Raw genomic sequence first — 27,640 nt, 5'->3', positions numbered from 1 at the left:
TACCCAATTTCTTCACGCCTGAAGTCTTCAAACAGAGAAATGGTGTATAATTAGGTGTAGTCTCTGACTACTACCTGTTTGGTTCATAACCATCTACCCCAAGGCAGGGCCTAGCACCTATTACATGTATGCATGATGTTTATCACAGTGGAGTCCTAGTATTGGGTTGAGTCTTCCAATAAAACCGGTAATAATAATTTCATAGGGCTCTCGTTCACATAATTCATTCTGTGTTCTGTTATGTATTTTCTCGTTAAAAATAGTTGTCTCCATAGTCCTGAAATACGTTCATGAGGCTTGAAAATGGCTGGAGAAAACAATTATTGTCTGCAGCATCCAATTCTTATTGTGTTAAATGTGTCATAAAGTTGGGCTTTCCCAATAGCAGCCTGGATATTACCTCATGCTTTGTCTACTGATATGTGGGCAGGAGAGAGAGTGCAAATTCCTATATATATGTAAATATGAATATCTCTTTGCTTCTTGGTTAGCGTTGATTCTACCTGGTTCAGCTCAGTAGCTCCATCACTTTGTAGACAGTTCTCTGACTTTGTCTTGAAGATTGAGCTCTGCTTAAAGCTGGAACCCACCTCAAGTACTGACATACTTCCCATAGCACCCCTATTTCCCCATCTTGAACAGCTGAGTTCCCACATTTGACAGCAGGTTAGGAAATGCAAACCTTGAACCACGGAGCAGGCTCTAGATGCCAGTAAGTTAAGTGCAGAAGTGGCGAGGATGGTGCCGAGGAGGTAGGGTTTGGCTGCAGCGATGCGCTCGTGCTTGCACTTTTGCTAGGTTCTGACGTGGGGCTGATCTCCTAGCTGTTAAGAGAATTATTATCTGAAAAGCAGGGTTGATGAATTTATATCATTTATATTTAAATTAAGGCAATTTAAATCGTGACTTTTTATTATGGTTTAAATCAGCAAGGGCAAAACCTTGATTTAATTTATTGATTCCATACTTATTTGTCATTTGTACATTTTAGCTATTTTCCTATAGAAAGGTTGATTTTCAAGTTAGTATCCAGATACATTGATTTGCAAAAAAAAAAAATCTCTTTACACAAAATTTAATATTTCTTTTCTGTGGTTAGGAAACATTCTTTACCACTGCCCATTCAAGGAAGTCATAATGTAGTTAATGTGCATTTACTTGCATCCATTCTTGAAAATTTTTTGCTACATTATAGATTGATGACTGGCGTTTTCTACTCACTGTAGATGAACATGTATTCTTCATAGGTAATTTGCATCAACTTCTGTTTGCTTTGGAAATTGAATTGAAATTAAATCGATAAAAGCAGTTTTGAAATCATTATTTATTATTCAGGTGTGCTGGTTCCATTTAAAAATAATGGAAAAAAGATTTTAAAACTGTTTGTTTTGAACAGTTACGACAGTGTGTGAGGTAGCTCTAGGCAGACACTATACAGAGCTCTCTCTGCTGACTTCCCACTGCTCAACTGATGTTTCTGGGCTCTGGTGGACAGACAGTGTTGCACTGGGATCTGCAGCAAGTGGGAATCCCCACTTGGAATTAGAATGAGACCAACCACACCTTAAAGACAGGCCTTTGGAGGAGGAAGTCTCAGCTTCAATTAGGTGTATTGTTACTCTTCTTCCTTCTAGCAATTCCAAAAAAATTGATTGATTAGGAGTGTTTGAGGTAGGGGTAACGTTGGCAGATAAACTTCACTGGGATAGGGAAGGGGTAAGCTATCATTATTGTCAGCGACTTAATACTTAGTCCAGTAGTGGCAATTGGTATGGCTGGGTGTCTTGTGAGGGCATGTAAGCTGAAAGAATCGGGAGCAAGGTTGGGGTGAGGAAGGAGAAGTCCTGTTTTACACGTCCAGCTAGTAAAAGCATGGATTTACCAGAGCAGTGGCCCATTCACGACACTGCCTGCAGTCAGAGCAGAAGCGCCTGAAGTTATCCTTAAGCCAGTAAGGTCTCTGCTTATAGGAAGACTCCTGCGAATGAACTGTGACATGGCTGAAGAGAAACAAACAGCTTGTTCACATCTTTCTCACTCCCTCTTTGTTGTACAGCTTCTGGTTTAGTTTTCTTTGGGTTGTCTTGTACTAGCTTGAAAACTTTGGGGGAAAGTTTTTTTTATAGGAGAAAACATGAAGAATTGCTTGGAGTAATTTAGATAACATTCTTTAAAACTTATGCAAAGAAGCGTTGTTGTTCCATTAAACATCCTTAAAACACTCTGAAAGTGTTCTTTGCTCATTAATACCTATAGAGACTGAATGGAAGGAATCCACTGAATGAAGCAAATACAATACATTGTATTTTTGAGACCAAAACCAGGAGGAATGGCTGATACACCAGACGGTTGTGCTGCCATCCAGAGGTACTTGGACACGCTGGAGAATTGGGCAGGCAGGAATGTCACAGAGTTCACCAAGGGGAAATGTGAAGTCCTGTGCTTGGGGAGGGGTAACCCCAGGCACCAGTACATGCAGGGGACCAGCCAGCTGGAAGGCAGATCTGCAGAGAAGGACCTTGGGGTCCTGGTGGACAGCAAGCTGACCATAAACCAGCCGTGCACCCTTGTAGTGAAGGCGATCGACAGTATCCTGGGCTGCAGGATCAACTAGATCAAGGGAAGTGATCCTTCCCCTCTGCTCAGCACTGATGAGACCGTAACTGAAGAACTGCATCCAGTTCTGGGCTCCTCAGTACAAGAAACATATGGACGTACTGGAGTGAATCCAGGATAGGGCCACAAAGATTAAGGGACTGAAGCATCTCTTGTAAGAGGAGAGCTGGGACTGTTCAGCCTGGTGAAAAAACTCGAGGGTTTCTCATCAATGTGTATAAATACCTGATGGGAGGGAATGAAGAGGGAGCTGACTTTTCTCAGTAGTGCACACTGACAGGACAAGAGACAGTGGGCACAAATTAAACCACAATTCAATCTGAACACAAGAAACCACTTTTTTACTGTGAGGGTGGTCAAACAGTGGGACAGGTAGCCGGAGAGGTTGTGGAGCCTCCATCTGTAGAGGCATTCAAAACCCAGCCGGACATGGTCTTGGGCAGCCTGCTCTAGCTGGCCCTGCTCGAGCGGGGGCTTGGACTAGATGATCTCGAGAGGTCCCTCCCAGCCTGCGTGATTCTGTGACTCTGTAACCAACAGCAGATTCTAGATTCTTTTTTCTTTTCTCCTCAGCAGTGGATTGTGGACTGCTAGCACAAATCAGGCAGCATGTTTAGAGAAGACTTGATTTGTTTCTTTAACCCTGTTGCTAAATAACTGGCCATCTGCTGCCCTGATTTTCTTTATGCTGTTTCCAGTGCACTGCCACCAAGCACAGTGTGGACGTTCTTGCTCTAGTATTCACTCAACCGGTTTCCTCTGTTCTTTCAGAAGGCACCTTCTCTTCCCAGTACAGCATTAGGTACAGTACACAGAAACAGTCACGTACAGTTACAGAGGTGGATTTTGGGTAGAGTACACTGCAGAGAAGAGAGACAAATGTTTTCAAAAGAACCTTTATTTTAGGCTTCGTCATGTAGTTGTTAGTGGGATTTACAGTTGATGCTGTGGGCAGAGGGATTCTCCTTCATGCTTGTCAACTTGTAATCACACAAGGCTACAGATTTGCCTTAATTCCCTTTAATCGGACCAGAGGAGAGCACCTTTGCTCTTTCTCAATTCTGGTTTTCTCAACTGCAACTACGAATATAAGCCTCTGTTTAGACAAACCTTATCTGAAAGTAAGCTTCTCTTTCTGTGATTCTCTGTCTATCTCCTGGAGCTTGCTGGGGCTTCTATCCCAGTGAAGGGAATGGGAAGAGATCTAGTCTTCAGGACTTTTAAAGTCTTGTATCTGCAAGTAAAAATGGTCCCTCAGGAAACTTAGGGCAGATCCTTCTGCAGCTGAGATCTGTGGGGCTGAATCTGCTACACACTCTCCTGTCGGGAAGGTTCACAGTACACACATGAGCTCTCGGGCACTCCTGTTTCTCACGCCTGTAGCCAGTCTGCTTGTGCAGGAGGTCTCATTGACCTGGGCTGGATCTCAGGAAGCAGATCCTGTGCCTATGGCAGTGCCGTTGCACCATTTTGTGACATTACACAGGTCACTCCAGCTCACGGTGTTTCCCATACTGGTTTTGTTTGTCCAACTGACCGAACCATGCTTGTTGGTTTGCAGATTGAGTTACCAGAACAGGACTTTCCATCTCTGAAGACTGAGGCTTTTCTATATTTGTACTTTGCTAGAGTTCCCGATTTTCTTTTTAAAGTCTTTTCCCATCCTTGCTGAGAGTTTTTTAAATTATTCCTCTAATAAGATTTCGACTGCAACCTCTAACCTTTAGCGTCTTAAGCATAGAGGGTCACAGACAAATAATGTTTCTGTGGGATACCTGTCCTGCCAGATAAATGCTATTCCGCTGCTGCTGATTGTTGTGTTCAGGGAGAGACTCTTACACCCTTTGCAACTTGGCCATAGCCTTAATGTGCACGTGGCCTGACCCCACAGTACGAGTAAAGAATATCATAGCAGTTTCTAGTCGCTTAGGAGCTCATAATACAAAGCCAAAGAACATGAGTGCGTGTAATGTTCATAAGGACAAGACAGTATTTTCTTGTGCTCTTTACAGGCAGTATCCCTTAAGGCCAGCGGCTTTGCAGAAAGTGATACGTGATTTGTCTAATGCCATTATTGCTGGGTAGTACTGTATTATCTTAGCACGTTTATCCCCTGTGTATGTTGGGACACTGAATGGGCACAGCAATCTCAATTATTTCTGAACTGCCTCCTCTTCTGAGCGTGAACGGCTCTGAGTCAACACTGAGCTCCTCTGTGGCTGTTGTTTGTAGACTGCGCTGTGTTGTGTCACCTCCTTGGAGAGGCTGGGAGGGCTGCGGCTCTTCTTGGTCGGTAGGAGTTGGGAATAATTCCAAGGAAGCCAATGGGATCACACTAGTGTACGTGCAGGGAAAACCGGGTCCTCATGTGGGTGTGTTGTTCTTGAGGGATGGTATTTTTAACTTTCGCCCAGACTTTGTAGCTTGTAGGGAGAAGATGCTTATTGGTCTTTTGCTTATTTCTTTGTACTTGTCTGGGCTTAAAACTTGTCCTTCTTTTTAAGGTGATTTTTTTGATTGAACCTTCCTGAGTCTTCTGACACCTCATGCTAACTGTGTGGGGCCAAGAAATACAATTAATAATGGAATAGAATGCAATCAGAGGGAAAACCCTGGGGATGAAATTCTCTGCTGACATCTAGAAAACGCATCCACTCTTTAGCCTTCTTTATTGTGGCTCTGGCCTTGAACTAGGGTTTGTGGGGAGCCTAATTTAAGGATTTTATGCTGATACTAAGAAGTTACCAGTCTGAGTAAAGGCAGAACCCTTTCCTGTGCGGGGGAGTGGTGCAGTAAAAGGTGCTGTAGATTCAAGAGTAACAATGCCTGCAGATTTATTTTGCCTTAGCGATAGTTAACACATACAGGGAGTTGGATACTTTGGTAACTGTTGAGAACAGCTGGTTCTGGCATAGCTATAAGGTCTTCTACAGCCGGATCTTTCAGCACTTCCATCTCGTTCTCTACAGCAAGACTCATTAGAGGAAGCAAGGTCTGGATAGCCGTAAGCTGCTGCTGAAGAAACCGGTCTGCAAATTCCTGAAGCAGATGACTCTTTGCATTGACTTCAGTGGGCTTTAGATCAGACCCATGGGATTGTTCATCATCCTCCCCAGTGAATTCTTCCAGAAGAGAAAAATTCACTGTGGGATCTTCCAGCAGCCCAGGCAGGGGGTGTTGCACAGAAAACCTGGAACAGAAGCGTGACACAAAGGTGTGTTTTGACAGCACAGTTTTCATGCCACTGTCCTTTTATAATCGCTGTTCCTGCCTGAGTTTGAAATGGAACTCTATTTCAGGATGTACTTAGCCTCAGCCACTCTAGTATGAATTTCCAAGTGATGAAGCTGGCTATCAGAAGGTGGGCTGCAGTGTGCATGTTTGTATTTATCCAACCACCTTCCTTCTGAAAGGAAATTAAATTCGCTTTCTTTTCTTTTCTTTTTTGCGGAGGCACAGCTGACCGTGCTCTCTAGGCATTACATTGTTTCTCATAAGCCTTACCTCAAATTAATGAGGTGCTTGGGACTTTTTTATAACCGTGTATTGAATATGACCCCCTGCTTTCCTCTCTCTGTAAGGAACATGGTGAACCAGCTGTAGTGAAGTTTGTACTACATGAGCAGGCAGCTCCTGTTCTTCTTGGTGTAGAAGTCGATAAATGCTTTCAGCTCCATGCTGTGATCTGAGCCATTATTCTCACATTAAAGGAAATACTTTTGAAAATTGTTTTTTTAATATGCCTGTCTCTGTTCATTAAAATGATAATAGTGTAATTTTTCTGACCTTTAATTCTTTTGCTGTGACTTTCCTTTTTTTAAGCCAGAAATCAGTTTTCAAATGGTCTTTCTCACCATTGTCCTAAGCCAAAGGCTGGGGGCTTCTCATATTCAGTATAATTAAGAAAATGTGGTATTTCCTACACTTTTTACAGCGAAACATATTGCAAAATGGCAAAAGCAGTCTGTTACAATTGTTGTCATGAGATCTCTGCCCTCATAGTTTTATAATGCACACATTCCACTATGGAAGACAGGAAGCACTTAAAACATTTGCTCAAATTGAGACTATGCAGGCCCACGTGTAGGGATGTAGGAGTCATGTGAAAATACCAGAATCTTATTAAAATTACTTATTTCCATTTCCTTCCATTTCATCCTATGGAGCTGTGTTCTGCAGGCCTGTAAGTCTGCTGTTAGGAGTCCCCTGACCTTCCCCCAACCTCCTGCCCCTCCAGTAGCCTCAGGAACCCCCCTTCTCCATCCCCTTCCCCTGTCCCCTTGTTTAGCCTGCAGCCAAGGCAATACAACTGGGCTCTGCTCAGAAGCTCGTTCTCATGCTGGCTGACCAGCAAGGCATTTTCTTTAGCCAGACTGAATGACTGAAGGCTAGTTCGTATCCTTACCTTTCCCATACCAGGGCGACTTACAAGGTCTCTCCGTAGCCAGCTGCTGAATTTTGTTGAACCTCTTACTGAGGGCTCACTGTTGGAAGTTAGTTGGTGTTGGTCAGTGGGATCCAAAGTTGTTGGAGATGGAGGGCGTGTGGACAGCTAGACATGCAAGGTGTCTGTATTAACGTGGCTTCCTAGTGGAACAAGGTTAACTTTTTTTAAATAAATAATCTAGATATCATGCTTCTGAGCAGGAATTTAAGAAGTCTGAAACTATAGTAAGAAGAACTGCCTTAGCAACTCGAAGTTTGAACTTAGGCATTAACTCAAGAGGATTTAAATTCCAAAGCCCTCTGCCCTCTTGGGAGGTCTCGGTATCATTCTGAAAAAGGCTAGGGCCATACCAAGGGTGCCAAATACAGGACAGGGAGGACGAGGTGTCCCTACTGTGCTCTTACCCAAACCCCAGCCTGATTCCCCTCTTGTATGTGATAACACGATAATGTATGGTGGGAGTATCTCCATCTCAATAAATGGAATGACATGAACATAAAGGTCCCTCAGTCTCAAAAAATCTTTCAAAGGTACTGAAGTCCTTTCAAGCTTTGTTGGATGCTATTGACTGAGTACGGGAGAAAGAACCAAATCCGAGAGGGAAATACAAAGCCAACTCAGGTGTTAGATATTCTGTTTGGTAGATGCTGATTGACCAACAAGACGATGTGCTCACAGGCTGGACTAGCCACAGCAGCTGTTGTCTTCTACATAGGAGAAAGGGGAGAGTAAGCTATATGGAAGGAAACTGTGCAAGTGATAGGTGAACCGCAGGACAAATGGGTAAAACTGTGGAGAGTGTTACTGTGCAGGAGACAAAAGAAGCTAGAGACGATGGAGGTAGAGGTATGGGAGGAAATTGTAGGTGTTATGACATGGGGGGAGAAAGTAGGATGTCTATAGATGTGGTGACAACCTGTTGAGATGGGACTGGAGATCTCATTAGGGAACATGAGGAGAATCCAGGGTTTTGTGGTGGACAATGAAATGAAATTTAGTGTGTGGATGTGCAAGAGATCAGCCCCTCTTAGTTCTTCTGGGTACAGAACAATTTGTCCTTGGAAAAAATGTGTAGCTGTAGAACAATGTATGCAGTGGCTATCCAACGCATTTCTCCCCTGGCTATGTATGGGCCATATCGCACCACCACCGACGAGCCCTTCGGGAACATGGGAGTTGGGATGTGCTGCATGTGCTTGTGACTTGTTGTTTGGTGCCTTGTTCATAGCACGGGTGCAAGTATGGTTAATCCAAATCACTTCTTGAGCCTGAAGTGCAGCGTATCGGCAGTCAGTGAAAATCCTGTTAGGAATCTGTCAGTGGGTGATTAAGAGATGTCGGAGGGCAGGGTAAGCTGTATCAGCACTGAGCTGGGCAGATGAAGTGTTCTGTGGTGAGCCTAATCTTGTGAAGAGCGTGACCTTTGTCTTCTGTATAAAGGTTTTCCATGTTAACCCCCCTTTTTAATTAAGTTCTTAATGTACATATAACCTAGCTGAAACAATCTTGGCTGATGGGAGGGTCAAAAGGGTGTGAGGACTTCTGGCGGAGGGAGGGTGGAAAGGTGTGGTGAAGAAGGGGAGATGTAAGAAATGAGCATAGAAAATGGGATTAACATCAGCTAAAAGCACATGTGAAGAGCAGTTTATCTGCTGTTTCCCCTCCTTCCTCACCTCCTCTTTCTCTGCTGCGCGGTGTTCCCTCCTTGTTAGTGCATCAGCCCTTCTCAATAGATCACTGGACCAAGCGGGGACGTTGTGGCTCATTACCCAGATGTTACCTAATTATAGAGACATGTTTTCTAAAAGAATCTTAGGCAGGATAGAGCCCTGCCAGCTTCCTGCTATAGTTGAAAATGGCCGTCTTTGGTCATCGCCTGACAAAGGCTTAATGAAGTCTGAAGGGGGACATGGATCTCATCATTCCTCAAAAAGAGTTTTTCAAGGAGATTTACAGCTCTTGGAAAGTGGAAAGAAAAGCTTTTGCCTAGGAGAGTTGTGAGCAAAAGCAGAGTTTTTCCGATACCCATCCAGAGATGTAAAAAAGGGAAATTTTTTTTCTGGTGCATCAGTGGAAAGATCTGTTACATTCTAATTTATCTTTTTCATTTGAAAATGAATCCACTCTTCTCTTTCCCTGTCTGCAGAGGGTGGGCATGCTGCCCAAATGCTTTCAGGTGCACATGGTAGAAGCTGAAGTCTGCACTTCTCCCATGGCAGCAAAACTTAGTCTCCCAAGTGTTTTCATATGGAACAAAGACTTGATCTGAAATAGGAGCTCAGCCCACTAGGCTTCACAAGCTGCTGATAGATCCCGGAAGACTTCAAGAGTTTGTTAGAGTTTGGCTGCTGAAATAATGGCATTTTACAAAAGCAGCATCCAGTGTGCCCATTGGGGTTTGTGTCCTGGTTCCCTGGGGGGGCCTCTTTGGACACCTGAGTGTGTATAATAAGATGGGAAAGAGAGCGTGTCAAAAGGACTCAACAGTCACGTTCTTTGCTACGTTCAGGCGGCACAAAGGATTTCTGAGAAGTATTGATTTATGAAATATTATAAGAAAGATACCAAGATAAAAATCAATAGAGGTGATGTTGGTTCTGTGTGTTTTGATCCTGCTGAGCTTGGAGGATGATCCTACCATAATCTCTGAGGCATACAGTGTAAAACCCGCTCCTGGTGAGCTGCTGTGTATACAGACGTGTCTGTGTCTCTTGTTCTCTAATATCAGGCATGTGGATCCGGTCACATCTGAGCTGATACATTGTTCTCACCAATCTCTGAGCTTAGGAGTGTGTCCCTTTGGCTGGCCGAGCCAGCATACATTTGACAGTGCTCGTACCTCAGGAGAATAAATCCAGGCTATAGCAATTTAGCCTGCAGCTTCCCTGTGCCCTGAGCTGAGGCACGTGAATCCCGGCACTGATGAACATCTCCTTCCATGCTCCTGCTGAGCGTTTGAACTCTGGCTTTAGTCCTACTGTAATTACAGTTTATTCAATTTAGAAACAGTTATTGCATGAGCCCTCAGAACAGCCTTTTAGCACTAGAATCTCTCTGTAGAAGAGCCCATGGTCAAATTATTTCATTACCAACATGGGTAGCTCCATCCTCATCCTTTTAGATTTCTAGACAACCCTATACCTCCTTTCCCCATATGCAATTATAAATGGATACCATATAATTTGCCTGTCACTTGATATAAGGCTCTGTTTATTTTAAAGGCAATAATTAGAGATAACAATTGCTATAGAAAAATAAACATCTGTTCAATGAGAAGACTGAGTAATTAAGAGCAATTATTGGTTTCTGTAAGTAGGATGCTCAGTAACAAAGTTCTTTCCAGTGCAGCTAAGAGCAGCGTAAGATGCGTGTTGTAGGAGACCAGAAATCTATGCGTTAGAAGAATTGGGAAATGAAATGAAGGCTATTAATAAGAAATTATATAGACCTTCCTTTCCAGATTGTATTTAAGATGCAGTTTTCCTGGTTGTAATATATAAAACTTGCATAGGGTTTAGATCCCTTTCCAACGTTCTTTGTAAGGATTACTCAGTTAATCCTTCTACAGCCCTTGCAAGGTAAGTAAGTAAGTGTTTTTATCCTTATTTTACGGCTATGGAAATCATGTTGCTGTTGGCCAAATTCTAATCCATTTTCCACTGTTGTAGATCTAAAGCAACTTCACTGCAGTCAGCAGAGTTAGGCACTGTAACTGAACTGATTTAACCCTAATTGAAACTACAGGGTTTGTGAAGATAACTGTTGAGAACAAAGAGCGAGAATATTAAATTTTAAACATTGTCCTATGCTCTACTTGATTTGTATTAATGCTTTTGTTTGCTTTAAGGGTTGATTTTCTAAACTGGCATTCTTGAAGGTTTGCAGATCTTCCAAATACTAGTGCATGTAGTTTTCAGGAATGAGCATCCATAAATACTTTAAAGGTTTACAACAGCAACCTCCAATTTGTGGGGATAAATTACATTACTTGCATATAAAGATCATATATACAAAGCTCATATGCAGCAACGGTGTACACACACTAAGCTTTTTAAAAATCAGTGTATTTGGGTTTGTTCAGCCTAAGATTTTTGTTCCCCCTTTAATCCAGATAGTTTGTAAACAGTACTAGTCGGAGCCCTGAAGTAAACCACAAATGTTTGTGTCCTGCAGTGCCTAGATTAACATTTGCAGAGTATTCATTGACTTGAATTAATTGGCAATTAGCTAACTCAAGTTAAAAGAGGAGTGATATTTCTCTCTAGACATTCTTTTAATTGCTCATCCATCCAAAGTAGATACTACTGGCCAGACCAGGGCTTTCCACTCCGATTTTTTAAGAAGTTTTTTGACAATGCGCTCTGAAGTGAAATGAAGAGCAAGCAATACATGGGACGTGCAGGTGATCTTCTGAAATCAGTGGCTAGTCTCCCTGCTACAGAAGTTTATCAATACTTACAAATAGGGCATTGGGTTGGTTTTATTTCGAAAGAAAAAGAAAGACCTCCGTTTACCTTTGGAAAAATCATATGTATTAAATGTAGCAAGTGTACCTAATTTTTCATTCCATTTCTTGAAGTAGTTATTGGCCTTATGGTTACTTGTGTTTAACATTTCTGAAAGACTGTGGGAACATTCTTCATTAACAATGAAAATACCATAAGTGCTGTATTTAAACAACAATGTTGTTTCATTATTTATTAGTCTTTCTCTCTGAAAATGATAATTTGTTTCAGATCGGTGTCTTTGGCGGACTCCAAGTTTGGATAGGATTGCAAAACAGTTCTCTCTTGTTCCCAGAACGTTTCTTTCTCTAATGAAGAGTTGTAATAATGGGTTTATTAGTAAGGTGTTACTATCCACGGTTGTGTTCCCTCATGCTGTTATTTACACAACTTTAAAGTGGATATGAAATAGCACCAGCTCTGAACTCTTTCTTAGTGTTTTATTCTGTCTGTGTTAGAGAAAATTACTACACAAAATGCAAGGCAAAAGTAAATCAGCCTTTTCTGAATCCTGTCCTTGGCTGAAAAGTCATGGAGGTGATTGCCAGTTACAATCTAGGCCACGGAGATGACTTTCTGTGATCAGGGATTCACAGTGGATATATTGTCGCAGCTGGAGGGAAGCTTTTGTTTCTCCATCCGCACAGTACTCTCTTCTTGGCTAAAATAAAGGATTCCTCTCCATACTGCTTCAGGATGGGCTGTCCACTCGTCCAGCTGATGTAAATCTGTCTCTTGCTCATCACATAAGCTCCTGTCCTTTTCAGAAAAGTTCTGTGCGTCTTTAAGCATCCACAGAGTGGGAGTTTACCAGGAGCAAAATGCGCAGGCCTGGTTGTTAGCAGGTCAGTGCAGCTTTAGGCTGTGTCAGGCCTGTATGCTTCCCCTTGCTCCTTGAATGGCATCTTTCCCTTGTGTCCTCATGCTCACTGCTTTTCAATTCATGGCTTTTAATTATAAATGAAAAGACAATGTTAGCTTACACATCTCCTTGCTTTTCAGTGTGTTCATATTTTCTTCTTTACTCCCCAACCTGAAATTTTAGGGCTGGTTCTGGTGCAGTTCAGTGGCTAAGATCAAAAGCAGCCCAGTGTTTGCAGCTCAGAGGGTATAACAGCCTGTTTGAAAGCCCCAGCATGTCAGTGCCCGAGAGCCCTCCGGAACCACCTATGGATGGAAATCTGAAGTGTGCCCGGAGGAGTGACTCTGTGTGACAGCTGTGTGGGTGGTTGGGGGAAACTTCAAGTGCTTGATTCCCACAGCATCTTAGAATTTCTGCCAGGACAGACCAGAGTTAACTTTAACAATCGTGAAGATTACTTGCCTGCGTTTGAGGGGTCAATTACTCATGAAGCTGACAAGTTCAAACTATTTGTTTCCTGGCAGACTTGCTTTAAGCCAAGCCAGTGCAAAATATCCTCTTAGCGGCAGCCTTGTTTGTTTTCCTTTGGGAACCGCGCAGCTACCTGTGCTGGCCTGAATGTATAGATAAGCTTTACAAGTAAGTACCTAACTTATTGACACATTTGTATTGGAGGTTTGCTATAGATTCGAGGTGCTCATTAACAGCTGCGTATACAGGAGAGGAACAACTGGAAGATCCACAGCCTCTTCCACAACCCTGTAAACATACCTTGGACACTTGTTTCTAAGTGGGCATTTCTGCCACTTCCACTTCAGTAATAGCTCAGCAGTTTACTCACATAGTTGCTTCGTATTCTCTCTAAGGGTCTGTCGTTACACAGATACATAATACATCTTGAATGCTTTATGTTTTCTGTGTCAGTAGAAGGACTTCTTAGGCATCAGAAGCCCACAGGAGTTCAAATCGCCATGTAAGTCATCTCTGAGTTAGTTATACTCTAGACTGGAATTACAGGACAGAAACAGAAGTCCTAGTACAAGCCCTTCCTGCCCAAGCTCAATGAGGAGTTCCTCATAGTAGCAGGAGGGCCTTATCCTATAGATGGACTTACTAAGAGGGGGTTTTTTTGGTTAGGCTGGCATGCAAATGTCAAAAGGAAGCGGCTAGGGGAGTGGGGAGGAGGCAAGGCAGAGCGACGTGGTTTATTTTTATCCTAAAATTACATTCAGTGAATTTAATACAGTGAAAAGTGCTGTCTTGGGCTGTTCAGAGGGTTGGTTGTCTTAAAGTTCTATCTCCACAAAACAGACAGCGGTGACAGTGCTTTTTTTTTTTTTCCTTCATTTTAGAAATGTGAATCAGGAGAAGAGGAAAAATGCATTAAATCTCACATGTGTTTTCTCATTCTGTCCTCTGGTACTGTGGAGTAAATCAAGAACGGCTTCTTGAGATCGATTAAATTCATTCAATATAAAATCAGTGTGATTCAGTATCAGTGTGATTTTTGCAAGGTTTGCGGTGTCTTGTAACAGTTGATTAACTTTTTTATTGGAGTAAATAGAATGGTTTAATCTTAATTTCTGAGTTTCTGTGGTAGGTTAGTAGCCAGAAGGACAGAGGACGCTGTGGAGCTTGCCAGTACAGCATGGTGGTGTCCCAGAAGTTCATGGTTAAAAGCCTTCTGTGACTCAATGACAGGGTGCTTCAGGGAGGCCAAAGGAAAAATAGACTACAGATCAGCCAAGTTCAGTGGGAGAGAGGTCTTGATTTGGGAGCAACAACATTGGAAATCAAACCCTGAAGAGTGAGATTCCAGAAACCTTTATATTTTCTTTGGGGTGAAGCACCAGTTACAGAGAGCAGTTGTTTGTCACCTTTGTTGACCTCTTAAAATAATTGGTCTGCAGCATGTTGCAGTACAGCACTGTGCCACACATCCTGGGAGTCGAGATCTAAAGGGCTGAGCTGGAAGTTCTGCTGAGATGTGAAAGTGTAACTAAGAGTGATGTAAAGAGTGATGTGGTCATGCTGTAAGAGTGATGTAGAGCTGCGATTTGTGCTGGAAGCAGGAAGAAAGCAATCGGCACAGATTGAAACTGGGCACACTTTCAACAAAGTGGGGCCAAGTAGCCACTATCCAAACACAGACCAAAGCCAAAGAGAAGAAGCGTAAGTAAGGCTGCAGCTGCTATGAGCGGGGAGCATAGAGCCAGTAGTGCTGTGGGTAATATTATAAATTTATTGAATAGGCAAAATTCAGACATAAGAGTGAGGACTGGCCGGACATCACAGCATCTTCCCCCAGCCGTTCTTCTCGGCCGCTCCAGGCAGAGGACAGGCTATTGCCGTACCCAGTTTCAAATGGATTTGTCAGTGCACAGCATTCTTAATTTTTGTGACTTGTTTATGTCATGGTTGAAAGTAAGGATGTCAGCATTTAACCAGATGAGACTGAGAAATTATGTGACTAGAAATATCCAGAACACTTGAGCATGCCATAAAAGAGATGTGACTGGAAGTAAGTCGGGAGTTTATTTCTCAGCATAATAACCACTGATTAATGGTTCCAAATTTATGATGAACTGTGTAGCAATAAGATGGACAAGTGTCTGCAGGAGATTGCTGGAGTCCCTGACGAAACTCCAGTTCATTTCACTGGGGACAGTTTGTAGTAAGGCAGAAGCCTATAGAAGTGTGAAGTGCTGTGTTCATTGTTTCGCTGAACTGCAGATCTGTGGTGTTCAATTTGCAGATGAAGCAACATGTTTAGCTTGTCGTTTGCATCAGGGGATGGGGTTGGGTTCTTAACTGCAACCCAACATCGGAGCTGCGAGCTGAACTAGACTTTTTCTTACTGTGCGATGTCATTGCTCATAAACGCTCTGCGAAGCCCGGCACGTCTCAGTGACACCAGGGAGGTGCCATTTCTTCTTACTTCAGTGATAACTGAATTAAACTAAATGGCAATTTGGCATATTGCGTGCGGAGTGGGATGGGATCCAGCCTATCAGGTGTTGTGCTGCATGTGCACGTTTGACAAGTAAAAGCTGAAGCAAACAAGATCTCACCTGAATAGACCTACAAAGTACAATTTTTTCAGGTACAAATTTTCTTAATGGCGATAGAGTTGAGAGCTCAGGGGACCATCTTAAACTCACTTGTGGGAGATATCTCGATGTACTTTCATGCAAGTCAGCAGATTTAGGTGAAAATTTTGCAGAAGGTAATGCTTCATGTATGTTACTTACCTCTTTCTTTTAATTCTTGGAGTTTTGTTCCATATTTTGGTGATAGCTCAGACATCCTGATCCTGTCAGGGATAGCCATATCCTTTTGCCAATATAATCATTTAACAGCACTTGAAGTTATTTGAGGACAAGGATATAGTAAATAATAGCAAATAAGAAGAACTTAAAATTGTATCAGCATATGTTGATATTCCTCTATGCCACAATGGCATTCAACACTGTGTTAACTTTATACAGCAGGGTAGATTAAAACAGTAAGGGAAAGCGTAGTTAAGTACCTTTTTGTTATGATCATGAAAGCTTTGGAAGGAGCTAGAAAAAAGTAGAGGCCATGTCTACGCTGCAGACATTTGACCATCTAGTTTTGTCGACTTCTGAGCTTTTGTGGATGTCAGGTGTCGGCAAAAGCCCTTTGCCTAGTGCGGTTAAATTGGCAAAAGTTTACTTCTTACTGGTAGAACGCACGTTGAGTGGTGAGAGATGCAATACAGTGCTTCAGCAAAAACACAGCTTTAGTGGCAGAAACTGCAGCAGCATTAAGGATGTTGGTGGCTTCACTGCCAAATGGTCACAATGTGGGCTGCAGGGTCTTCATTGCTCACAAGACCTTATCTGGCTGGAGGAGGGACTAGTGGAAATTTCTTGGCATATAAGTTGCCAACTGCTGAGTGGTGTGTTAATAGCAAAAATCTCAACAGTGACTATCTCTAACCAATTCTTCCTTTCTATTTTGCTCTGTTTCTTCTGCAGGGCTTGTGAAGTTGGGGGTTCACTGTGTCACGTGTCAGAAGGTCGCGATAAAAATTGTCAACAGAGAGAAGCTCAGCGAGTCGGTGCTAATGAAGGTAATTTTCTAATGGGAGATTTTTTAAAAAATTAAGTTCTTGGCTCTGTGTCTTCTGTTCCATGCAAAATTAATATCTTTAATTACGTATAACAAACATCCCTGTCAGTACTAGGATTATGCAGAGCATAATAACAATAATTTAGTTATGGGGGAGGCTAGGGCAGCTGAAATTAAATGGGAGTATGCCTGTGCTTTGTGAACAAAATAAATGGTCAGCTGCAGAGTTGTTGCTTCTCTGCTGGGGCGAATGTGTGTTGGGCATCTGACTTCCACCGCTGCAGCAGCGCATAATAGTTGCAGTACGTTGCAGATGGAGGTGTACAAATGTCAGTAGGAAGAGATTTAAGAGAGGCTGGCAAATCTGTTTTTTGACTACTCCTACTGCTTGCTCTGCTGCATGGGTTCGTTATGATCTGATGCGCCAAGGTCTGTGACTGTTTAAAGCTGTTGTAATTCTGTTAACAATCCACAGAGCTGTGCCATTGGAAACCATCGAAGTGTCTGTCCCGATGGTCCCAATGACTGTAGTGTTCAGAAGAGCTTAATTCTTTTTTTTACCCAGCCTTGTGATATCCGTCTCCTTACATGAGTGTCATTGATTGATCTTGGAAACCTAAAAATAAAATAAATATATGCATAAAAGTTTATTCATGTGATTTGGTGACTAGAAAGGCTAAATTCAGCTTGATGGGAGGGAGCACAACTGCACTGCAATCAATAGAACTCCATCAAGCTGTCACCTGCAAATGACGCTAATAGGTCTGCATGCAGCGTAGTGCACTTTATTGAGGTAACTTCCCTATAAGCACATGGAACATATATCTTTACACTGCTCTTTCTTATATGTACTTCTGTGTCAGCTGTTTTCCAACGCAAGTAAGTATAACAACCTTACTAGGAGCAGAAAGAAAATGGAGATTAAAGGAATATGTAGTCAGTGAATATTACTCATACAATGTAAGTTTGTTTTTTTCGGAGAAGGATTCTTAAAAGTTTATATTCAATTGTAACGTGTTCAGACTTACCTTTCTGGAATTTCCCTCTCCTGCAGTACTGTGGATTCAAACAATCTTCTCACATAGACCAAAAGTTAGAAAGTGAAATAGTTAAGAAAACTGCAACTTTAAAGGGAGATTCAGTGGATGAATGGAACACAACGAAAGCAAACAAAGTGTGTAAATGGTAAAATCTGAATGAGACTCTGAACACTTTGAATATTTTCCAGAATAACATAGTAGGAATATTTTTAAAAAACATGAGCATTTTGTTTGCTGAGAGACACACTGTCTGTTATCTGTATAAAACTTCTTATTTACCTCATTGATTTTCAGAGTAGGAGGCAAATCACTTAGCATAGCAAAGTGATCTCTCTGCTTTAGTTGTTGCATTACCTCGGTTGTAGTATGAAATCTGAGTAGTGAAATGGTGTATTAGGCCTTTGTTTACCCAGCCGCCTGCTGAAGCGTGCCATGTTTTCTGTAAGATTGTACAGCATCCTTCTGAGGAGGAAAACACACATTGTATCGTGATTCTTACTTTCAGACCATTCTTTGTGAGATTTTGTCTTTCAAGGATTCTGTTCTCTGTGCTTAGCAGGTTAGAATAACAGATGGGATTGAAATGGTTTGCCCAGTTCTTGCATAAACTCAGTAACCAGATGTCTTTTCAGGAATGCCCTGTGCCTGATGGTCACAGACAGGGCTTGAGACTTCTAAGTGAATTTGGGATTGACTATACTGTTAGCTGGCTTAATCCAGCCTGGCCGAAGGGGGAAAATGCATGCAGCTTTCGGCAATCCCAGCGTGACCATTGCCAAGCATCCAGCTGACAGCTTGCTGCGTGGAGTCAGCAGCCACAGGGAAATAGCCAACAGTGAAGCCAAGTCATGGTGGTGTGGTGGCATTCCTGCTTTGCAAATCTTTCCACTAGCTTATCAGTTCCAGTGACTCTCTTTGCCAGTGGGCTGTGCAGAACAGTCCCTGGAGCCAAATGATTCAAGACCACAGCTACACTCCCAAGCCAGGGCCAGATTGATGGATTTTGCTTTAATCCGTCCTTGGACAGAAAAACTGGATCTGACAAATACGCACACCTGCCGCATGAAGCTGTAACACTGCAGTGCTGTGGCCATTTATCCTAGAGCATAAGGAAGAAGTCTGCTCGCGGTCCTTTCAACATCTAAAATGACAGGCGCAAGCATGTACAGCAGGCTGCTTTCTCTGCCATCGTTACTCTGTTTTGACTTGCTTCTTATAGCTTTCATTTCTCCAGTGTTTTTGCAGCGTTTTATTCTGTACGTTCAGGGAACTGTCCCTTCTTTCTGCAGCTGCACTTCATCTGAGCTGTGCAGAATTGAGAGGCATTTGGTAAAGTGCTTTCTAATCATAACGTCGTAGTATCGATATTTCTGGAGAGAAGAATTTGGAATTGAAGCAGCTGGTCTCAATTAGCAGAACTGCTGCTATGGAGATGATACATGGGCAGGCACGATGCAGCGCAAGCTGCAGCGAATGTATCATCCAAGCGCTTGCTACCCTGTCAAAGGACAGGGCTGCTCAATGTACATGCGAGCCTTTTGCTTTGTCATGCCCTTAACGCGCTAAACACAGGCTGGGGAGCAGTGTTCCTTTCCCAGCTCCAGCTTGGGCCTGTTTGGGAGCCTGGTTTTGGGGCAAAGCTACAAATGTAATTTCACAGATGAGAACAGAAGGGCTAGTTCTGTTCTCGCTCCTGCTTTCACACAACTGGTAAAAGCTTCAGCTGGGTTTCTTCAGCCGCGCTGTGGTAACCCCCACTGATGTGGAGACCTGCCTCCCACGGTACCTCTAGCTTGCTCTAGCACAAATCGGCAGAAGGATTTCAGAAAGGAGTGTGTTATAGGGAGCGTCTGGAGATTGAAATGGGGTTCATTAATTTCCCTGAATTACTTCTGGATTGCTGAGAGGGAAATTAAGCCCAGAATACAAGAGCTGAATGTGTCCATAAAGCAGTAAGCTTTCCTGAACAGGCAGGTTCACTATTGATGGTTGCATTTTCAGTGCCAGCACAAGCGTTTGGAGTTTATAACTTCAGAATATAAAGGTTAAAGCAAATCTTTCCTCTGATGTGGCAAAAGCTTGTTTGGAAACGTTGAGGTGTCTCATGAGATGTACTCAGAAGAGTCCTTTCCTCTTTACCGCCTCACCAGTTCTCTTCTACTCCCTCCTTCCAAAGAACAAACACCAACAAAAAAGCTGCTCTTTTGGTGATCCATCAGACGAAATACTCTTTGGGCAGACAGTGGCAGTAGAAGCAATGGGAGCATAAAGGGTGAAGAGCGAGAAGGGGACAGCTGGCCTTGGACTAATTACTTGAACACGCAGGCATCCTGAGAAAGCCACAGATGTCCCAAGCTTGACGACTGGAGCCCAGAGCTCCATATGTGTGCTTTGTGTGTATGTGCCTTTTGTGAAGCGAGGCAGGTATTTCCAGGGTGGGGGTTGGGAAGAGACACAGTCTCTTCCACATTTCTCTTGTGGAGCTCGACTGAAGCATGGGTGGTGGGTTTCGGCAAGGTTGGTTGCTTGTTTTGGTGCCTTGTGGTGCTAATGAGCTCTGCTTCCGAAAAAATTCTGCAAAGGTGTAGCGTGTGTTCTTAAGCAGGGAGGATCATGCAGCGATCACCGTAGGAGATTGCTGATTGCCTGAAATAGTTGAATGGAGGGATAGGTAGCAGGATCGAGTGTCAGCCTCTTGGAACTGCCAAGATAACTTATGAAAGCATACTTGTGAATAGGCTCTGCTTTGCATGGTCTTTTCGTCATCTCTTGCTTCTTCCTGAGCTTCCATTTCAATAGCTGCTTATTTCTTTACTACCTTGTCCTACTTTGAGTCTTTCCTTCCTTCTCCATTTTCTTTCAGTTATTTTGCCTCTTTTTAACCCCTTTCATTCTTCTTTTCTCCCCTATTCTGTGATTTTTTTCCTTCTTTCTCTGTCTTTTCCCCTTTTGCTACAGAAAGTCATGTAATAACTGTTCTGTTGCAAAAACTGCTGAAATGCAGCGTGTCTGGCTGCAGGGAAAGAGTTTAGAAATCGGGCACAATTCAGAAAAGTATCTGAGAGACTAAGTAAACAATCAGAACTCATGTTTTACGAGAGACTCAAGGGACTCAATCTACCTAGGTTATTGAAGAGAAGGTTAAGACATAACTTAATCATGGTCTGTAAATGCTGATAAGGAGGACAGGCATTTGATAACAGAGGATGTTACAGTCTTGGGGGCAAAAAGCTTCTTGGAAACTAACAGTTGTAAGCTGTAGGTAGACAGATTAGAGGTAGAAATACTAGGCCTATTTGACCACTGGATGAAGTTACTAATTGGAACAAGCCCCCTGAAGCGCTGGTGAGTTTTTCTCCTGAAAGACTATTAAACTTCATCTTAAACTGCTGTGTGTTTTTCTAAAACCTAGATCCTAGCTCAGCTTCAGCTGCTGGACTTGCAGCAGGAAGTAGTTGAAGATGGTTTCCTGATCTGTGCTATGCATTAGCTCTGACTAGATTAACGCAACAGCCTTTCTGGCCTTGAAATCCAGAGTGTGAATTTCTAATCACACACTTGAAATCTGTAAAAAGTCACTTATCTCTCTCTAGAGCATAAAGAGAGGTGCTTGTGCAAGGTATCTGCAGAAGCAGAAATTTAGGCTTCCCCCAGCGAAGTTAGAGAAGGGAATACTTGAGAGCAGCATCTTTGCTTTGGAATACCTCATTTTCAGACCTTTCAAACAAAAGACTGGGATATTGGCTGACCTAGCCGTACTCAGCTGCCGTCTGGAGGCCTGGTCTACAGAAATCATTACCAGAATGTCAGAACAGCATCAGGGAGAAGCTAAATCTGAGACAGAGACAGAAGTGGACTGAATAGTGTAACTTGGTTCAAAATCAGCTTTGATCATAACAAGGGCAGTTTCCCTGACATTACTGAAGCCAAACTCACCAACGCCAAATCTGAATTTCACCAAATCAGATTTTTTTCTTAATGTATTCAATAGTAGCCTAATTGTTTTCCAGCTGCGGTATTTAGGAGTTTTACTATTGATTGCAGTGGAAATGGTGTTAAGCTGCTGCTTAACTGAACACCCCTGCCATTGGGTACAAATGAACAAAGAAACAAGACCGTATGATTTCACCAGTGAAATGTGGTTAGATTATTCTAGAATACTGGCACACAAGATTTTGGAGATGGTCATATTAAAAATAGCAAATATGAGGGAAAGTATTTCCATTTATTAAACAGAAGTCCCAAAGAAAAGTTTTTAAAGCATTCATCCAGGAGTCCCTGATTAAGGAACGCTGTGCTAACTTGCTGGTACTCACCTATTATTCTTCTGATTGATTGGCATATTGCTGCAAGAGGAGAATAACCCAGAGGACCTTGTATTCACGGCAAAAAATGGTGAAAGGATAAAGGAAAGGAAATTACATCTCCCCAAAACATGTACGTACTCTCTGATACTTGTACTTTCACTTGCTGTTGAACGTGCAGGTTGCAATGTAAAATCAGTATGTTCACACCTACTTGGATTGTCCCTTGCACGTGTGCTTGTTAAAAATACACACTCTCACCCTCATTGTGGTTTATCTTTAACCTGGAGGATTACCACATGCTTGTCTGCTTTTAGCACTGGAGGAGAGCAGATTAGGAGTGTACACGTGTCTGTGTGTATGTTTGGCAGTGTGTAGGTGGTGAACAAACTGCAGGAATGGTTGGCACTCATCAAAGAACGTGCGTGCACAAACGCACGCTCACCCCCCACCTATTCCAGTAGCAATCCAGTTAGCACAGCACAGACAGCTTCATGTGTGCGAGTCTCTCTTCTGAGTTCAAAGAGATAAAAAAGCACCTTGCAATATGAAAAACACGGGGAAAATAAAAGGGACTTTTTTTTTCCCTGGCTCCCTTCTGCTATAGGGAATTTGGGAGTAGGGATCTGTTACTGAATGTATAATGCAGAGTGTTTGGTTTTAAACCGGAGCTGGTGGGGAGCATTGAAAGCCTGTTCACTTGTCAGCTGTTTGAGCAGTTAAAGAAGTTGGGTAATTGTATTTTCCTTCAGAGAAGACTCACTCTCTGCCTCCACTTTCCACCACACCCACAAGGAACACATTTTGAGGTATTCTTAAAGAAGGAAATTAAACAGGAATCACGAGCACATGATGTACCTGTCAGAGGAATAAACCTGTCAAGTGTGCTCAGTGCCTTTTGCTTTCTAAACTTAGTATGATCAATTGAGGCATTTGGGCAAGCTATAAAAATAATTGGCCCTATTTTTTCCACCCTGCTTTTAATTCTGCAGACTTTTATTATAGCAGTCTGGCTCAAACGTCTATTGTACCAAACACATTTTACCCACAGCACTGTGTGTGCAAACATGTAGACACAGACGGTCTACCATCCTTGTGTGCTGCCTTGGTCATATCATACAGCAATAAATGTCCCTTGTGAGCCCCGGCTAGAGCTAGTTGAAGTCGAGGAATGCTTTTTCCATTCATTTCACTTGATCATAACCATAATGCCTGGATAGGGAAATAACTGCAGAGGTGAGATGTCTAAATGTGCTCTGCCATCCAGTCCTCATCCACCTATGAAGCTGCTGTCAATAATGAGCATGTAAAAACCCTTTCTGTTCAGCTTTCTCTTTAGCTGTTTCCACTGTTTGCATTTGGGGCGAGACAGACCATAGTTTGACTTCACGTCGCTTTCTCTACCGAAGCTTCTGGGAATTCTCTTCCTTTGCCAAAGCTTAGTTTTATCAAAAGATGCTGATTCACTAAAATGTTTTCTCTGAAATAACTTTGGCTCAGTGAACTCCCAATATATCAAAGACTAGGTTTCTTTTGAACTCTCTCTGGATTCGTAGCAGGCTGTTAGGGAGTCCTGCTTGCCATCTCCAAAGCAGAGACCCTGAAAGCCCTGCCTCTGCAGGGACCTCCGCCACCTCTGAGCCCTAGGTTATCAAGCCAAGATGTAGGAAGTCTTGAGACAGGCTCCAAGAGTCCACAGCTGTGGGGCAGACCCAGCACCCCCAGCTAGAGAGATGTGACCCTACAAAGCATCGCTGCATGGGGGAGTGGCAGAAAGCACCGGGATCCTCAGCTGTTGTCAGCCTTGATGCTCAGTTTCCTGGGACGGACAACTAGTAGAGTTACCCTGAAAGGCAAGGGGAGCCCCAGGTGAAGGTTAGCTTCCAGGCTCAGTCTTCTAGAGCTGCAATGCGGAGCGTGAAAACCTTGAGACTGGCATCCAGAGCTTGCAACCCCTGGTCAGATCCCATAGTATTTCCAGGATTTCTGGCTAGCTGGACACCCAGTTGGTCTAGGAACCTGAAGCTTCGGACTCCCCCAGCCTGGGTGGTTGCTGTAGCAGAGCTACCTGGAGCTGTAGTCTCTGTTAACTCCAGATGTGAACCATGGGTCTGGTGAGATTGTTTTTTTCAATCTGGAGCTGCAGGCTCTTTGCTGCATTTGAAACTTTACTTTTTTTTCTCTGACTCACTGAAGGTTGATGAAAAATACTAAAAAGCGTTGGGTTTTGATCTGACTTAAGCTAAAACCTCTTTTAATTGACTTTTTCTACCAGCACTTCAACCAGCTCTGTTCTGTGGTTAATTAATCAGCCTGAAGAGGTGGAGGATGAAACCTGTCCCAGTCTGCAGAGAACAGAGGATGCCACAGGAAAGTGGGTTCTGGTTGAGCCATAGGTAGAATTGGCCACATTTACAGATAGGAAATGCATTTTAGGTTATGGATAAAATCACTTCCCAAATCTTTTAAGCAAAAAAGGAGTTAGGGGGGCGTGTTTTCTGACCTGAACTACAGAGAGATTTTTAAGTTGTACAGCTCCTTATAAAAAAATAATTTTCTTTACTCACACAATTTCTTCCTGGACTGAGAGCAAAACTCAGAGTGAAACTCAGGTGCAATCAGTAGTGTGAATGCGATACTGACCAAACCATTTGAAACCCATATCTGTAAGCACCAGAGCAACAGTATAGGATTTTGTAAATCATTCCTCACCCACCACCCATGCTGGAATTGAATGAGTGTGCATTGTGCCAGGATATATTCTAGGGGTTTTTTAGAGGCTATTATATCCTGTTTTCATGATTCTGCCATGCCAGTGTTTGCTCAGTGTCATTGCAAGAGCTTGGAAACAGTTTAGGAGGAGGAAGATGCTGGGATCTCAGCACTGCAATGCAGCATGTGGTTTGCAAGGTGATTTCATTAAGGACCAAGGGTAACTTGGCAAGTGTCGTTTAGGTTGTTGTATATTTTCTTTTCTGTCTTAAACTCTTTTTTTCTGGGCTGAAGATGAAGAGAATTCTGACTCCATTTTACATTGGTTTGTATTTCACATTCCAGAATCTTGTCTGGAAACCTTGTAATTCTTTTTTCTTTGCTCCTGGAAAGATAACCAGCATGACATCAGAAGAGCTCTAGCAGTAATGAGACATCAATCCTTGAGTAGATTGACTGAGACCAGAATTGGCTCAGGTATTTGACCCTGCATCTATCATGTAGAATAAGCACCATAAACATCAATATACCGATCCATCCCAATTAAGGGATGCAGTCCATCCCTCTGTATAGCAGGCAAGCCATTTGAGCAAAGACTTTGTTCAAGTATTATCTTAAATTTTTGCTGAAGCAACTGGGTGGTGCCTTGTATACCAGCAGTACCTCTCTGTTAAGAAGCATTTCTTAGCCCCGTATAGCTTATGTTTCCCAGCTCAAACAAAATGTGTCACCTAATGGATATTTAACTAGTATAACTCGGAGCCAAGGGCTGGCATTGCACTGTCAGTTAGGGGATACAGGCTCTTTTTGTTTGTTTTGCATTCTTCTCTCCAACATGAACATTTTGCTGATCATTTGTTAAGTGTAAACCAGGCCTCACTCAGTCTATCCCTGCAGTTCGTGCTATTAAGTAGTTGGCACAAATTTAGGAAAAATCTGGGAAGGCTTAATCCCAGTGCAATTAACTGTTAGTTCCAGAGCTGTCAGTTGGAGCTGGATACAACATGCCATGGGTTTCCTTTGCTGCTGTTAGAGCGTGCCGATCCCTCTCGTGGTAAGATTTTAGGTATCTGGGCATTTCCTCCTTTCCCAGGTGCTATCTTTGAACTCGCTGCCTTGCCTCCTGGCATCCTGAGATGCCGAATCCGCTGTTAGCATGTATTTAATATGCTGGCCTGTTCATGAAGAGCACTCCCGTAGCAATAAACCATTGTTTGCATTCCCCTGCTGTCCTCCCATGGATGCACACACCACACATAGAGAAGGCTGCAGAGTTTTAGTTCAAAATGGTGTTTCTTGTCCAACTCCAAGAGAATCTTCCAGGTGTGCTAATACTAAGAGAGCTCAAGTGCTCTAGTGGTCCAGCTACCATGCAGTGACAAAATTGCAGTCGTGGCATGGTTTGTTTTGCTCCAATGTGGGGGAAGCAATCATTGCTTTGTCGGAACACCTGGTATTCTTGAACCTTGCGGTGTAATATAATATGGTATGCTCTGCAGCTGTATGGGGATGCAGCAGCAACGGCTTTGTGCTGTGAGGGATAATGGAGATGTTACCTTAATTCTCTACAAACCATAGGGAAGGAGAGATTGAGTTTAATCTTGAACTTCTGCATCTGTTGCAGTCTCTCAGCATGTAATGATTGCTCAGTAACGCGTCTGTTATGTTACCACGCGTTGCCCCTGGTGGAAATAGGGACTTTTGAAAGTGGCAAGAAATTCTGGGGTGCAGGCTGGCTTTTTCAAGAACGCTCGGTGAAAACTCAGGCAACCAAAATCATTGTCCTTTCTGGAAATTTGGGACTGATGCTCCAGATTATGCTAAAATTAACACATTCAAAGTCTTGTTTCAGAACATTTTGGTAAGGCAGGGGTGAACAGATGTCAACACTCAGGAAGAAGGATCTGGCCTAAGAAACTTAATCACTTGTTCCTGTTCCTGCCATATACCACAGGCAGAATCATTCTTATCTCACTTGCAGCTCTCACAAGTACCTCTTCTTCTGTACATTCAGCAGGAAACTGGTGAGGAAATGTCACTGGTGCAAGGTGTAACACAACAGAGTGCAGCTCTGTAGTTTTTTTCTACTTTTAGGTTTCCTGTTGCTCCAGGAGACAGAAACATGATCACCTGTATCTCTCAGATGCCGGCCTAGCTACAGGAGATAAGTGATAGCAACATGTATAAACAAGACAGCAACTCCTAGTTTCATCTCAAGTCTGTTTATAAGGAATGCTCCTGTCTTTTAACGGGGTACGTATTTTAGCTTATTCCTCCTGTTCCTAATAGCTTGTTGTACTCTTCTGTACAGCTCTATATAACTAAGTAACCAAGGCTAGAAGATCTCAAATGAAAAAGAGTCACCAGAATATGCAAAGACTGTCATAACAAATGTACCAGGAGATGGGGATTATGTTACTAGTTTTCTCCATTGCACCTGAAGCAGATTTTCAACAGTCATGATACACCCATATAGTTATCCTATAAAGAATTGCTGATAGATTACGTTTTACAGTGTTCTGGAAGTCCGGTCACACTGTCTGTCAGAAACCTGTCACCATGGATCCTTGTAATAGACTGTTCCGTGGGCAAAAATCTGGTGTGCGTGTCTAGACTCATGTGTGTGGAGATGGTCCAACAGAAAGAACTTGCTGTCAACAGAGGCAGAGTAATTTTCCCCAGCTGTGAAATACTTTAGCATAAAGATATTTTTTAGAGATTTTTCATCTTATATTTCCTTCCTAATACCCTGAAATAAATCCCCTCAGTCTAATGTTCTTATCGCTTTTCTTTGATGAATTTCCTCTTTCACTCCTGCTCCCTCAGCTGTCCCTGAATTTCCTTCCTAAATCCCTTCTGTCCTTTGCTAACCTCCTGTTGTCCCTCGCTGTCCACTGCAGCACTTTCAAAGCAGAGAGGAAAGACGCACCCGGTAAGAGAGTGCATATTATCCTCTAGGTATTACGGATTCATTTTATCCTCATTTCCACCTCTTAAATCAATCCCTGATTTAACAAATCCAGAAAATAGTAACATTTGCTTAAGAACAAATGGGTAAG

General features: G+C 42.8%; 1 protein-coding gene across 1 annotated transcript in view; it reads left to right on the top strand.

The window, feature by feature from the left end:
• Positions 1-27,640, top strand: part of BRSK2 (BR serine/threonine kinase 2) — a 318,409-nt gene that overhangs the window by 140,643 nt on the left and 150,126 nt on the right. Inside the window, exon 2 of the mRNA XM_059825816.1 lies at positions 16,432-16,526. Coding sequence (XP_059681799.1) covers positions 16,432-16,526 — 95 coding nt within the window. The remainder of the gene's footprint in view (positions 1-16,431; positions 16,527-27,640) is intronic.

The sequence above is a fragment of the Gavia stellata genome, chromosome 17 (assembly GCF_030936135.1).
Source record: "Gavia stellata isolate bGavSte3 chromosome 17, bGavSte3.hap2, whole genome shotgun sequence".
Lineage (NCBI taxonomy): Eukaryota > Metazoa > Chordata > Aves > Gaviiformes > Gaviidae > Gavia > Gavia stellata.
The sequence above is the reverse complement of the archived record's forward strand: the minus strand, read 5'-3'. Positions and strand labels throughout refer to the sequence as shown.